This window comes from Lycorma delicatula, chromosome 2 (assembly GCF_047948215.1).
Source record: "Lycorma delicatula isolate Av1 chromosome 2, ASM4794821v1, whole genome shotgun sequence".
In the NCBI taxonomy this organism is placed as follows: Eukaryota; Metazoa; Arthropoda; class Insecta; order Hemiptera; family Fulgoridae; genus Lycorma; species Lycorma delicatula.
In genome coordinates, this window is record NC_134456.1 from 190,958,822 (window position 1) to 190,975,847 (window position 17,026).

The window sequence follows — 17,026 nt, forward strand, 5'->3', positions numbered from 1 at the left end:
ATAATAAAGATATATTTTTTTGATACATTTGCATCACGTCGGTATAAATATAACCTAACTAAACAAAAATAATAAAAGGTTTAATTTAAAATGAAGCTTCAACATGGACGTACAAACATACCAACATAAAAACTAAATCAACATGAAGTTTTTTAACCGGTATATTTTAATTGGCATGTTCTCAATATTATTCAATTACTCCTAGGTTATTGACCAGTTTCACATTTTATATATTTTTTACGTTTGAAAACTTCTTTCTTTTTCTGTTTAGCCTCCGGAATAACCGTTTCAAAATTAACAACGTTTGCAAATGTTGTAAATTCAATATCCAAACAGTACTGTTACTTTTTTTTTGGACTGATGAATAAGTAATTTGTAATTAAATCTTTTTTCTTTAAATTATTTTTCGGTGAAAATTTTGAAATATTACTCTAAAGAATTTTCGAATTGTTCAATTTAAATTATTTTTTCTTACTAACATTCTTATTCTTGTTAACATTTTTATGATAATTTGTAATGCAAATTTTAAAAATTCATAACTACTTATCGTGTATAATATTGTTATTGAACTCATATTAGAGACTATATTTATTTTTTTTAAATCTGTATTTGAATCACTTTAATTTGATACCCCCACTTCATGAGTTTCAAACAATTTTAGTTTTTCAGTTTGTAAAAACTGAAAGAAAAAAACAGATAAATATAAAAAATTAAAAAACATGACTACAAAAAACAGCATTGTTGAGTAACATTGTTCTTTAATATAGGATAATTCAAGAGCATGCGGGTGATAATTTTGTATATAGCATAATTTATTTTCTAATTCTTTAAATTTATTTAAATATGCATATATAAATATATATATAGCCTATAACACTCTCGGTAATGTAAGGATTTCAGAGAGGTCATACATCTAAGTCGGTTCAGCTGTTGAGCTACTACAGTGGAACAAACATACACCCTAAATTAAATTAAATACACTCCTTTTGAGCTGGGTAGGAGTTTATGCGGTTAAGATTTGTTCCTTAAATTACTGACGGACATAATAAGTTTCACACGGACTGTGATGTTTCATATTTATGATTTTTATATTCAGTGCCAAACTTTCATAATTAAAAAAAAAAAAAAAAAATGGTTAGCCTATATCTCCTGTTATGTTTAGGTACCACCGAAGAAAACCTGTAATTTTGTAGATAGTAATGCTTATATCGCAGTCTTATCTCCAATCTTACTTAACGCGGTCTCCAAAATGGAACCAAAGAAATTCTTGTATAAAGTCACATTCAGTTCAAAAAAAAAACGTGGAAGATAAACAAAGATAGAGAGATTTGATAAAACATGTTAAAGAGAAATAATACCAATTAGGTTTTTCAGTTACTGATTTGTTATTATTTTTTTTATCAAGTCTACAACACTCCCAGTAACGTAAGGATTCCAACGCGTGGTCATATATCTAAATCGGTTCAACCGTTGAGCTGCCACTGGTGGAATAAACATACATACATATATACAATCTAAACACCTAAATACATTACAAATATTATAAAATCATAGCTTATTCAAAATTACAATGTTATAAGTGAATTATAGAAGTAACTTTACAGATTTATTTGATACCTGTTTTATAAAAATCAGCTCAACCATTCTGGAGTTATAGTGGCATAAATGATCATAAAATTCCAATAAGAGACCATGTCTCCTGAATAATAAGGTAAGGTATGGTTTTAACAAGAATTGTGAATTAATTACCTGCCAAGGAATTTTTTTTATCTTCAGAATGTTTACTTCGGTTTCAGGAGCGATTTGTCTCACATCGGATCGGCTATATTATTTTTGTAATGGGAGCTAATTTATTTACAACAAAGTGACGTAATTAATTGAAAAACACATATTAATTTTTATGTAAAGCAATACATAAAACATGTAATTTAACGAATAATTGTATTTTAATATAATTTTTACAAATTGTTAATGTATAATTGTTTCATAAATAGCAGTAGTTTTAACCGATAAATTAAAGTCTAATTAACATAGAAATTGTATGAGCCTGTTATAACACGTATAAAATTTCATTATTTAACATTGTGTAAAATTAGTTTAAATAAATCATAGTATCAGTAGTGTTAACAATAAGTTAATTGACTCATTAAGGAAGTAATTTACTAATGAGAACAATTAAATGCGTTAAAATGCAATTGTTTCTAAATAAGAGTATTAATTAATGGTCTAATGCATTAATGGTATTAATAATATTAAGGATATTAAATGTGTCTATACTGGGTACAGCATTTAAACACTAAGACGAATTTATTGTTATTGATTTGTGAATGTCCACTTAATTTTTTGGTGTAAAGATTATTATTTTATTTTAGGCCCATTATTTTCTTGTTTATTTTAATTCTTTCTTTCCTATTTTAAAATGCCGGCATCCGTAGTTTGCTTACGGGAAAGACTCTTACCGTATTGCCGTGGGATACTAACCCTGAGTATGGCTGACCACCAGCCAATTATATTGGCTCCAAGCGCTGTAAAATGGTGTACAGGTACTTGCTGGCATTCAGCGACCTAGGCGTGGCAGCGAATTACTGCCTTGACGAAATAAATTTTATTATGGATGTCATATATATTTTTAGTAATTGACGGGGGGGCGGCTACCCATTTTAGCAAATATATGACAAGTGAGCGGTTGGGAGATGTAAGCCGGTGTTGTATGGTACCGTGCTTAGTCCGGTCACGCTGTTAGATAAGCTCTAGGAGCTATGTTAGGATACTGGTCGCTAAACTGTTCCAGGCTCAGTTGCCGTTTGTGGCACAGACATTCGGTCTTATGCTTTAAGGCGACCGAATGGGGTGGTGGCGGGAGAAATGCCAAGCAAACCGATTTCCTATTTTAAGATACCGATTTTCTATTAGGTAGACATCTCGGTTTCGCATATTTCAGAAATAATCATCTGAACATACAGTACACAAACATCGATAATATTGTTATATATTACTCATGTGATTATTATCATGTAAATCAAACAAACTGATCATTGTGTTCAGGAAATTTTCTAAAATCTACATTCAGCTTAAAATACAGATCTTATCGTTTTAATTCTAAATTATTATTCTGATTACGCTGTTAATTTTCTTTCCTAAATATAACTGCTTTAAGTATTATTTTAAGATGAATTGTCAATGGGACGATTTACAAACAACCCAAAACTTTTATCTTCAATGCATTTTTATTTATTTAAAATATAATCCTGGCACTTACTTGTCTAATCACTGGAAATTGTAATGCCTAATAGAACGATCAGATTTTAAGATATTAAGAGAAAATGCATTCTAGGCGTTCTGTATTTTTGCAAATAGTGGAATAATATGTTTTGTTTTACAAAATATGCTTAAATATTTATTGTCGATTTAGTTCAGAAAGCTGCATAAAAATGTTTAATCTTATTTTTTAAATCGGAATATAATTACTCAACTTATCGGGAAATAAGCCAACAAACAGATGAAATGACAAAGTTAATTTAAGATATTTTTAAATATTTACGATTTTTCTTAGTTAGAATGTTTTTTTAAACAGCATACAATTTCAGAAATAAACAATCTAACATTAAACATTCTAGTAACAAAAGTACACCCAGCATTTTTAGGTAGAATTATAAAATGTTTTACCTGAAAATCGAAGTTTTTGAATTGTTCCAGAGTAGAGACATCTGCTGGAGCAATCGGTATATAAGGACATGTGTCTTTATTGACTGTAATATCTGCTTCGGTAAGAGTTGCCTCTTGAAGAAAGTCAAAAGTATGCGATTGAGAACCATCTTGCGATCCCGCAACTTGTCCCGAAGTACTTTTATAAGATTCTACCGCACCAGCCGCTGCGGCTGACCCTGGATCGACCCCCACTCCCACATTCGAACCTAAATTACTATAATACACACAGACCAGGATGGTCAGCAAAACAGCACCCGCCGCCAACAACCTGCCCGAACCTCTACGGAGAATTTTCAGCATTCTCGCTGCCACATGTTCATCGGGCCCCCACTTCAACTCCCGGACTGGGCCAATCGTTGGCTCCTTCCGTTACATGTTACGCAGAACTTCCTTTATGTCTTTTTATCGGGAAAAATATGTGTTTCCTGTAACAAAAGAGAAAGAAATATGTAAATTAACTTGCTCTCAATAATACAGTTTGTGGCCAAAAAAAAAGAAAATGAAATGCCTGGTAAGTACAATCCAATACAAATTCAAACAAAGAAATCTAAAAGGTGGCCACAAATTTCTATAATTCAGTTGTAAAAATAAACAAAATAAAATTAATGAAAATGTTCTTATTTAATGATATATTGAAAATTTTTATCTTGAAATTATTTAAAAAATTATGACGATTTTACAATAACGTTGACATTTATATGTAATACTTCAATAGAATATTTTAAAAATTACATCTGCAACATTTGCAAAAATATCGAAAAAGAAAACAAAAAATTAGTTTTAAAATACACTATACTTTGGTCAACCTTAAACTTAAATAATCGTAATCAATTATAAATTAAAATTAGAAAAATAATTATTTATAAAAAAAATAATTTTTTGAATGTCAAGTAATAATTTAAAAAAAAGGACAAAGCATCTACGTCACAACTCTTTATTTACTTTTAACTAAGGATCGCTGCCAAGGATTTAAACAATAGCCACTTCTATTGAATCATATATCATATTACTGAACGATCTATATTTCAACCATCCTCGGGCTGAAAATTGACAAACATTAGTAATTGTTATGATTATTATATTGGTTAGAGATATTGTTTTACAGCGTTAATTCTCTCTCAGCAATTTCTTAATTTATTAGTATAACTCATTCTTTAGTAACACTTTGTCATTTTAAAAAAATGATCTATCTTGTCAGGTCACCTGACCCCTGTATAGCAACTGTACTGGCACAAAATTTAAAGACATGTCTGTGTAACTAATTCTTATTTTTAATTTTATTTTACTTTATCAATGTAAATAGTTATAGTTAGATAAATCAGAAACTCTACAATTAAATAATGAGACACCTAAAATAGTTAAATTACTATTAGCCGAGTACAACACAATATTCAATAATAAAACAGCCTTATAGTTTTTCCAGAAATTTTCTTACAATATTATTCAGCAAATAGAGCTTAAAATTTGTTTTGTTTTTTTTAAATCAAATGTTTCTTAGAATTTTTACCGAAAAATTATACAATTTTTTTTTCGTAGTATTTTACATACTTAGAAAAGGTATTTTACCAATATTATTAGGCTATTTTTCCAATAGAGCTATTTTATCCACATAATGTAATACGGTATGTTTATGTAATATAAAAAAATGTAGTAGCTGTTTGTTAGCTTCCTCATCACTTATCGTAAAGGATGTCATATTCAGCTGTTTTAGAAATTATCGATAGTTTCAAAGGTGCTTAAATATACTCGTATTTACCATTACAGTGAAATAGAATTTTATCTATTTATGGACAACGATGCAGAAATTTAACATTAAATATTATGTAAAAGGTAGAAAGCCCGTCCACTATCAATGGAATTTGTAAAGGAGTTAGATATTTTACAAAAAAAAGAAAAAAACAAAAAAATGTGCTTAATAATTTTAGTTGTTAACGAACACCAAATCTCTTTCTTCAATGCATCCTCATTTACAATTTATTCATATGGAAAAAATTAAATTGTAAGAAATCGTCTAAAAAACTGATTCAGAATTGGTAGTCCATAATATTAACCTTAATCCTTTACCAATTAACCGATTTGAATTAAACCCGATTTTTCAAATAATAGCTTTGCGTTTGTAAACAGAATCCAATTTCCAACAAAATAATTAATTAAACCGATGAATTCAAAATAAAACGAAAAAGGTTGTAACACGTTTAACAATTATTGATTTATCAAAGCCTACCAAATTAAGATAAATTGAAAGTAATTGATTACGTATACAAAACAACTACTCAAATTTTGCCCTATTGAAACTCTGTACAAAAGATTAAAGTACTTGTTTATGTAAATGACATGAAAGTCAAAAGGAATTTAAAGGTTCCCTTTTATTTCCAAGTAAAATTTAGGGTCAAAGTGTTTCTTTAAGAATAAAAAGACTGAAAGGATAGAATTCTTATTAGTTCATTGCAAATCTACCTTTTAAATCTCCTTTTAAAATTTTAAACTTTGTATTATTTCGTTCCTCGCTGGAGATTAAAAAAAGAAACTTTTCCAGAAAAACGTATAAGCGTTACTACAGTATAGTTTAATTATAAAATATAAATTTGAATTTTGTTATTTAACTCTTACCAATTTCAGTTATTTTTTAAAATTCCATATCGTATGCAAAATAATACAAAAACACTTTTTTATTAATAAATTAACTTTTTAATCTTGAAAAATATTTTTTTTCATGACAAAATAAATTGATTGCGGTAAAGAGAAAGTTTAAATTTTTAGATTGAGTGAAAACAGAATTATCATAAAATATCACATTTTTCTTACAATACGTCAAAAATTGAGCGAGATTATTTTCTTACGTAGACCTACCTTTAAAAACTAAATAAAATAGTAATTCAAGAAAATACTGCTAAATATAGAACCAAGTTGCGGTGCTTTCACTTGAATAAATAGGCATAACGTAATATTCCAGAGAAAATAATATTGATAACATATAATTTTTTTTTCCTTTTAAAGCAACTATTATTATATTAATGGAATATTTTATAAAATTACTTAATATTTATAATGGGATCTCATTGTTGCAAATTTCTTCAATAGCTTAAAAATTAAATTACTAAAATCTTTTTGCTTGAGCGTAATGTGCGGACTTATGAACGATAAAATTTAATTAAAAGTACACAAATATATTTTCTAATATAAAAAATTATTACAAAAATTTATAAATGTACTCCGAACAACTAAAATAAAGTTATTTTCACTCCGATAACGTTTCAATAAAAAAAGTATGAAAATCTATAAAATTTAAAATCTATTTTACATAGCCTACCTAATTTTAGGGTGCTTTATTTTCGCTACTATTGTAATAAGATTTTTAAATTATTCCCGCTATCGTTTTTTTAAAAACATAGTTTCACAAAAAATTCAAGTCTGTAGATTAAGAATGATTGAAATCCAATTTTTAACGGTAGTTAGTATATTAATCTCTTTTACTCAATTAAAAATAAAATTTTCTTTCCACTATGACAACGCATCTTAAAAAAAATAATAATAAGAATCATTTTGATATGTTAGAACAATAAAAAGTTTTAACTGTTATAAAATTCTGATTGTAAAAAAATCATAATCAGGTTGAAAATTCTTCGATAACTTAAAAACTGCATTTTTAAAATACTTTTATTGGTGTAAAATCTAGAATAGAACAGCATTAGGTAGGAAACTACATGAACAATTTTACATCACATTTGCTACCGCTTCAGGATAAAGTAATAACAAAGTAGATATTAATAAATACAACATTTAAAGTTTATATATTATTTAATGATAACTATATAGATGTGAATATAATATTTAGTTCGATAATGAAATTAAATGGAATGACGTCACAGATTTAAACCAAACAGAGACAAACACACATACACAGCACGAATATACAATTTATCCCAACATATTTGAAATATTGAACTCAAAAGGTCAACAGATAGTAAATCAGCACACAATATTACAAGTAGCTTTCCAATGATAAATAGTCTATTAAAAAAGCTGTTATTGTAAAATAACAAAATTTATTAATTACATTTTAGGCTTACTTAAATGAAATTAATTAAATAATGTGACATTTACTAACAATAATTTGGTAGATGAATTAAACTAAATTTTATTCAGCTAGGATAAAAATCTTTATTGCAAAGTATTTTGTTTTGCTTTATTACTTTTCTTTTTTGAAACTTCACATTCCATTTATTTTAAACATGAAAAAGAGAAAGTTAATATGACATTTAAAATAAAAATAAAAAATACAATGTTTCTTGTGCTTAAAAAAAAAGAAATAAAAGCCTCATGTTTTTAAATTAAATTTTATAAAGTAACATTTATTTAATCGTTCATACCTTGTACGGATGGAATAATCATTAATAGAATATAACGAGAAAAAAAGCAAATTAATCAACTTTAATATTAGAATTTAGCCCGCGGGGGCTGGTCTAGTGGTTAACTTGATGTCGCAAATCAGTTGTTTAATATCTTATTTTCGAATTCGAAGGTTCTGAGGTTCAAATCCCAGTAAAGGTTAGTTGCTTTGATATGGATTTAAGTAATAGACGGTGGATACCAGTGTAGTCGGGTTGTTGGGGTTCAATTAACCACACATTTCAGGAATGGTCGGTCTGAGTCTGTAAAAGACTGCATCTTTTTTATGTATCATACATATCAACCTCATCACACTGGGCCGTGGGGCGCTTATTGTTCACTAATTGAACATATTGCACGTACTCATTAGGAAAAAAATATTCATATATGTATATATTGAAACTTAATTTAAGATATTTTTTGTATTTCTTTTTTTACAAAATACGATTTTACACGAAAGCGTATTATAGGTAAAATTTAAATTAATAGGAGAATTGTTAGCTTTAAAATATTGTATGTATTTTACTTAATAAAAGATAAGTTAATTTCTTTCTCTTACAATACTAATTACGTTTCAGAAGATCCATAATTTCGTTTCTGAAGTTAATCATCAGTTAGAATTTTTATTAGCAGACCCGTCGCGGCATCGTCCGTGCTATATGGTTAGTTGCGTTTCCCGTCGCGGTAAGATGTGCGAGTCAGGACTCGCTTAAATCGCCCTTTCCGTCTAGCCAGGGGACTTTACCTCTTGGATCGCTCTTTTTTCATTAATCTTATGCTTCTGAGAATAAAAAATGGTAAATAAAAGTTAAAGCCTGTTCAATTTATATAAACCAGTGTATTGTAGGTTCTTCACAGCAACAGTTTGCTCAGTAGAGGACCCGAAACTTTGAATGATCTAAATTTACAAAATAGTCGGCCTCTATCTTAAAAATATTAATTATAACTGGTTACCCGATCTTCGTAGTAATAAAAATGTATTTTGCCCGGTTCTTAGCGTTACCCGACAAACACCATTCGTTTTTAATTTTTTAATTACTTTTGTTTTATGTTTTTAGTTTGTTATTCGGGAATTAAATATTAAATATAACTGATCATTTTTCAACTACACATTATATTTACCAAAAGAAAAAACATAAGTAAGTAGTAAGAAATCGGTGATAAACGTGATAATATTCGGTGATAATATTCGAAATTAACGAATATTATTTTTCTCGTTTTGCTGTATTTGCCTTTCAGTTTTTACTTTACAAGTAGATGTTTAAGAGCAAGATCAATTGTACCATACCGTTTAAATTTTAACGTTCTCAGTTCCTCTGTTTTGTTTGCCGAATAACTTTTTCGTTCGGTTCTGAATAATAATAATAATAAATAAAAATAATAATATAATAATAGTAATTCATTCTGGAATTGCGAACATTGAAGGTAATACTGTTCATATTCACTGTCACCTAATGAATGAAGTACCGAATTACCTACTTATACAGGTGTAGTAAATTTTCGTAAGTTGCTAAAAAAACTTTCACAATCTTTATACGTTATGGGCTGATTAACAGAAAAATGCGTAATTCTTTGAAATATGTATACTATTGTTCCTGCATTTTCTAAAGTAGACAGATGTATCATTCGAAAAGTATTAGATTGAAGTTTTGCCAAATTCAAAGAAAATATTATTTTGTAATCAAAACACAAACACGGGCTTTCAAAATAAGCAAAACATATTTAAAATAAGTTTATAGTTTTTGTTTCAAATTGTTCAAATTTTAATCTTATTATAGTTACTCTAACATTTTTCAGATTAGTTCTTGAAAGAAATCGAGCTAATTATAAATTGGGGCAGTATAAATCTTATTTTTTAAATTTTATTTATCTTTCATTCGATTTTACTTGAGGTTATTATTTTAAAAAAGGAATGAAACCAGATGAAGTGATATTTTCGTGGTCCTTGGAAGGCCTGTTCACAAAGAAAAGAAAAAAAATTTGTCTTATCTTAGAAGAAGATAAACAAATAATTATTTCTATTACTGCCAGTATAGCTAGTGATTATCACGTTTTACAATGAAATTGCTATTTTCCCTGTTCATGGCAAATTAATAATAGCAATATAAAATTTATTATCGATACGCAAAATTGCTTATCTTTATTGTCAATATAATAGAAGCGTATTCTCTACCGCTTGCACTATAATGGATAAAACTATATTATTACACGATGCTAATGAATAGAGATTTATCATTTATAACCAAATATTATTTATTTTATGATATACAGGTTTCACGTTAAATTTATTTTCAGTAAGTATGAACCATTGCCAGCATACGTTTAAGTATTATTATTATTGAGGGCGCCAACTAAATAAGGTTTGATAGAACGTGAACAACTAAGGTTAAAATTTTACTAAGTGTATTTTTGAGGAAATATTTTTCTCATTTTCTTTTTTTCCAATTCCGTTTGAAGATGTCCTCTTAAAAAAATATCTCATAATCTGCGGGACTACTAAATTTGAGGTGATCAGGAAATATAAGAATTATAGCAAGACATAAAAATATTCTTCAAATTAGAGCGCTGTGCCTTAGAAATTTAAAAAAGAGCAGTTGCCGGCTTCCTTGGCGCAAGTGGTAGCGTCTCGGCCTTTCATCCGGAGGTCCCGGGTTTGAATCCCGGTTAGGCATGGCATTTTCACACACGCTACCAATCATTCTTCTATCCTCTGTAGAAATATCTAACGGTGGTCCCGGAGATTAAACAAAAATATTAGAGCAGTGGGTTAAATAATTTAAAGCAAAAATAAAACGTTGGATTAAATGTTGGATTAAATTAAACGTTAGGTTAAATATCAGAATTAATAAATTAAGATGAAGATGTAAAGAAAAGCATAAGTAAAGATTATATTATTATCATAGATAAGGGAATGCTGAATTAAATAATAACCTAATTATTGAATGGAAAAGTATTCCCTGCAACAAATAACGTATTAAGAGAATTATTTCGGTCAGAACAATTACCCGCAAATCAAATAAAATACTGCAGGTACAGTAATAGATAAACAAGATGTATGAATAAATAAATTATTTTGTCAAGTATTTTAAATGGTTGAACGAATTCAGTTGTTAAGAAGAACTAAAATTTCATACCATGGAAAGGAAAATACTTAGGAATAAGGTTTATAGTAAAAGAAGAAGCAAAAAAAAAATTTATACCTAACCTAAATCAATGATTGTGAACAACATATTTTAAAATTAAGAAAAATTAATTCAAGTGTAAGGCCGGGACTAACTAAAAATGAATCTAATAAATTACTTAACGGTCGCACAAAGATTTCGAAACCAATAATATAAATTCAAAAAGTATTACATGAAAAAGATAAAGAATGCGCAAAATAGTATCGAAATGTAAAAATTAAATCAATAGAAAAATAAAATAGAAAAAAGAAGGGGGATAAATATGATGTAAACAGAATTTTTTCTTTTTTATAGAAGTATCTTTTAGGAAAATTAGAGAAAATTTCGAGAAAATAAAGTCGAAATAAAATATGAGAATTCCGTATGTAATACCAGTATTAAGTTTAAAAATAAATTTAAAAGATGGTAATTATTAATAGAACTATGAAGAAAGCAAAAAATTATCTGATGAATAAAGCAAGAAAAAAAATAGATTGTAATTTCACTGTATGAATCTAAGAGAACTCTAAAAGATTTCAACAAAAATAAAACGGCAAAGAATATATATATATACAGTTTGTATTATTATGCTCTTTGAGCAAAGTAGATCTGAAGTTGTGCATATACAAAATTTATGAAACTGGAAACGCATCCCCAACAGCAACCAAATACACTCTGAAGTAAGAATAAAAATACTTTTATCGCCTTATTGAAAGTACAAGCTGTAAATGTGATAACTACTGCACTATTAGTTAAATATTTCATGGTTACAATTTAATGACAATAAATTTTAGAAAAACAGAACGTGGTTTGGAAGCTGCACTAGAATATAACCGATTTGAAAATAATTTGATCCTTAGGAACAATTTTAGCCCTCATATTAATTTTAGAAACAGATTGAAGAAAACTAAAGCTACCGACATGATATTTGTGGATTTTAAAGTAATTTTGTAATTTATAGTGGCAGAGAATGTTAAAATTTTAAGAGAATTAAGATTGAAATTTAGAAAAATAAGAGTTTTTAGAAAAACATTACTAGCAGATTATTAGAAAAACCATCAGCTAGAAAATAAGCATAATAAAATTAAAAACCGAGGTAAAGTAAGCTGTAGTAAAGCACAATGAAATAAGATTGTCAAGCATACGAGACAACGAGGAATCCGAAAAGTGGGGAAAACCATCCCCTGTTCCTTTCTGTTTTTGTTTGGAGTAAACTATAAAAGAACCAAATAAGGTGTTAAGGGCTAGTTCACAACAAAGACCAAATTGTTACAATTAATTGATGATATTGTTATTTCGCATGAAGACATGAACGTTATGCAAACGTACTGTTTAACTGGTGAAATTCAATTTAAAAGTAAAGTAAAGAAAAAACGAGGTGATGATATTAGATAGAAACAGATTAATACTGAGGTAGAGAATATAATAAATAAAAACCAAAATTTGCAAGATCTTTTTCTTAGGTAGTTAAATCCGGAGGATTCAGAAATTGAAGAACATAATGTAATCAGAAGGCAAAAACCAAGAGAGTTTTTATGTAGTGAAGAAACTTGTTGGTATTAGACTAAAAAGATTTACAAGAAAAACGAAAAAAAGAAAAAATAATAATAGTAGAATGTAAAATAGTGTCCTTGTAGTAACGAACATTCCAGTAAAAACAAATTAAAATTTCGAATTTTTAAGATGCAGTGTTGACAGAATGTTGAAATAAAGTAGATCCATAAAATTCGAAATGAAGAGATCTAAAGAATAGGCAAGGAGGAAGGTTTATGACAGAATTTTGTAAATGGACGAATTAAATTAATATTGATCATGTTATATTCAGATTTAGAAGATTTGATTACTTAATATGTTAATTTGATAAGTTAATCTATGAACTTATAAATTTTACCAAAGCACACGTTATATGTATATGATTCATTTTAATCGCCCAGGTGATTTTTTCGTAAACTAAGCACAGTACAAATAATTATTTAAACAAAAGTTACTCAGATTGGAAAGGAGCACCCTCCAACGGTGATATTTAATCTGACCTTGAACTTGGCCTTATTTCAAGATCAAGGTCACTATGAGTTGTCCCTCTCCAAGCTGAAAAACGCTTGTTTAGGTAATATTTTTGTATTGAGCGTAGTTTACGGGAAAATCGCCTGGTACGTTTAAAATGAAACTGTTTATTTATTTAAGTCTAAATTAGCAATTTGTCTCTTACAAGTTTTTGTCTTTTTCTTTATTTTTTTTTTATTCTTTTAAATGTAGATTATAGGTTACATAAGCTTCAATGAAATTACATTAAAACGAGGTTACTTTTTTTAGCACTGAATCATATAATATAAAAATGCTAACAGCAATTTCAAAAAGTGGGGAGCCAACGCGATCAAAGCGCTGATTTAGTGAAAATGGTGTTCATTAATATCAGATTTCAAATGAAATTAGAGAGTTTCAAATGTAACGGAAATTTTATTATGCAACTTTGTTACTTTTACTGTAGAAACTTTAAAATTATTACACTAAAACTATACAATCAAGTTACAATTAAAATGGTGTTATTGAAGTAAAATTAATTTAGTTAATTAATCCGTCGCAACATCTATACACATTATGTTAACTAGGACAGCGAGGTAATAACTGAAATAGGACACCGCAGTTAAAATGTTTTCCAGGAGAATATTATTATTTAAAACTCGCTTATTTTTATTTTACTTTTTTTTTGATTCGCACTAATTTAAATTAGGATGAATGGATTATATAACAATGTAAAATTTTTACCTACGTAAGAGAAGTTAACTTAATAATATCAAACAAACCATATTATTCTTCTAGGAAACAATTTTAAAACCTCATCGTAGTTGCTTAACTGTTTATATACGACTTTGCTCCGAGATTACTACACTAATGTAATACGAGCATAAAGTAATGATAACTTATTTCGCCGTATACTTTGATTTATTTTTAATTCATGGTGTTTCGATAATATTTATTGCAAGTTATTAAACAATATTCTTAAGTAATATTTTCAAACTTAAAAAAGCAGTAATGAATAAAATGCATATAAATCAAAACAGTAGTCTGACTTCAATGAATGCCAGACTATGGACTAAATAGATGAACGATTTTATCATGATAAGGTATACCAAAGTGGAATTTGGTTGAAAAATGAGGTTAAAATTTCACGGAAGTTCACTATTCATCTGGATTTGGATCAGATGATTAGCCTGAAGATGAAGAGAAAAAAATCTTCACAAAATATTTTAAATATAATTGAATAACGTATTTCTTAAACAACATTTTTTTTTAGAAATACGAGTTTTCTACCAGATTGAAGCCATATTTTACTAGAAACATGAGAATTCTGCCGTGAACTTAAGTATCTTAACTGATAATTACGTTACAGGAATTTTAGTTACAATAAAAATAACTTATTATCGTATTACAAAACGTTAAAATATAGTAACAATATTATATTAAATAATACGAATTCAGAATAAATAGTCACAATTATTATGACTGTATGAGTTTATAACAATCAGGAAGTCTAGAATACGTGTGTTTTAAAATAATACGTGGCTCACTACAGGAATCACTATTTAATACATTAATCGAACAAGTTTATGTACTTAACGGTTTTCCATTAGTATTTTTTCATTTACTTTATTTTTCTTCAACTATCAACGACATAAAAACAACTATGTAACATGTACAAGCAACATAAAACCTTATAGTGGTAAACAATATTTTAATGAGACGTTACAAAAAAGTTTCAAAAACTCGGGTGACAATGACTGCATATTTTTCTCAGGATAAACTAAAAATTAAAAATAATTTGGAGCTTTAACATAACGTCTTTAGTAATTTTATCTTGAAAATCATTCGAACAAGTCTAAGAATTTTTTTTTTTCATTTAATTTTAATAGATTAATAATTAGACTGACGTATAAATATTTATTATTTGTTAACTTACAAAGTGTACATACAAAATTTTATGAGAAACCTAGTCAGATAAGTGCGAAATACGTTTTAGTATTCAGTCGCGTTTGAGGAAAAATTATCAAAAAATCTTTTAACTCTTATTTATAATATAAAACATGACTTCTTATAATATTACTAACAGCAATGATTTAATTTTCTTACAGATCTTGAATTAATTATAATAATATTAAGATTAGATTATTGACAATTGGACAGTGTTTAATCACGTAACTGCCGCGCCTTGTTGAGATCCAATCAACATTTAAATATCTAAACAGTGTCCAGAGAAACGCTTGCTGTCGCCAAGATGTTTATTTTGTTAAAAAAAATAAACGTTGGGCGTGTCGTAGTAGAATTAATTGATTGGTTAAAAGATTTCATATAAATTATTTCTTAATATTTTAAGTTACGAGTTATTACCTTTAAAAATAAAATACCGTATTAATTTTAATAAGGATTGAATTACCTTTTAAAATTTCAAATACATACATGGACACATACTACAGAGTAAAAATGCTTTATTCTGCTGTTTTATGTGATTGTTAATACCATTCTAATTTTAATTAGATTAGCTGAATTATTAATAACAATTAAATATCAGCAAAATTGTTTTGTTTATTAAAACAACAGGAATAAAGATTTAAAATCAGTAAAAATACTTTTGTTTCTGTACTACAAAACCGATCATTGTTTAGGTAGAATATACTGTATATAGTTAATAGCTGAAGGGGTTAAGGGTAGTGTCATATTCTGGTATAACGCACTCATGGACAAAATTATAGGGAGAGGAAAACGCTGCTGCACTACATAGAACCTGTTTTGCATAGAGATTGCTACCGTGTCCGTTTTGAAATGCCCACAGTTACCGGCCCAACAGTTCATCCCTCGGAACAGTGACTGTACAATATTGTCTATTTCACATTTCCCGTGACCCTGTTGTAGTAAAAACCTTAAATAAACAAGATAAAATGTGTTTATACAAAACGGAGAATGTTATAAATAAAAATAAATTTTATGTTTAAAAAGGAACAATAATAATTTAATAAAAATAAAAGGAAGTAAAATAAAAGTAAGTCGAAACGATTGTAAAACAATAAGCGATGAGACGTTAGTATATCTAATAAAACTACAAACGAATAAAACGGCAAATTGAAAATATTCCGCTAAATTATTAGGAAGTTACACATTTCATTTTTTCGTTTGCAGTAAAGCTGATTAACAGTTTGGAAATTAAATTTACTCCTTAATATTATTGTTTCGTATTGATGAAACATTGAAATAAATATATCGATATAACATGCGAAATAATAAACGAGAATTGATTTAAAAAAATTGATAACGAAAGAAAATTTACAAAGATTAAAGCTGTTTTATCTAAATTATAAAACCATTTTTTATAATTTATATAACAGTTTTTTTTAATTTTATTACTTATGCTAGCTGTGTATTTCTTATTTATTGTTAGCAGTAAAATTAAATTAAGAATAAAAATCTTAATTGCGTAAATAAGTAGTAATTTACAAAAATCATTATTACTTTACTGCCATTATCCCTTTACCTTTGTGTGATAACAAGATTACTAAATTTTTTTTTGAAATAAAAAAAAGAATAAATAAAAAAAAAAATTAGAATGTAATTACCGTCAAAATGTGATCAATCATTCTCTTTAATATCATGAGTTAGTTTGTTTCGACATACTTTGAAAACAAGTAACAATAATTAATCACCCTTAATGTCTGCTGCTAAGTTAAAATTACTTAATTTCAAAACTGTTTAAGTGTATAATATAATTAAGAAGTTAA

At 27.6% G+C, this 17,026-nt stretch overlaps 1 protein-coding gene across 2 annotated transcripts in view; it reads right to left on the reverse strand.

Annotated features, from left to right (window-relative positions):
- alpha-Man-IIb (alpha-Mannosidase class II b) overlaps positions 1-17,026 on the reverse strand; it is a 515,292-nt gene that overhangs the window by 418,840 nt on the left and 79,426 nt on the right. For both annotated transcript variants that reach the window (XM_075356905.1, XM_075356906.1), the window contains one exon: positions 3,667-4,133. In XM_075356905.1, the coding sequence (XP_075213020.1) occupies positions 3,667-4,008 (342 nt within the window). In that variant the 5' untranslated portion in view covers positions 4,009-4,133. The remainder of the gene's footprint in view (positions 1-3,666; positions 4,134-17,026) is intronic.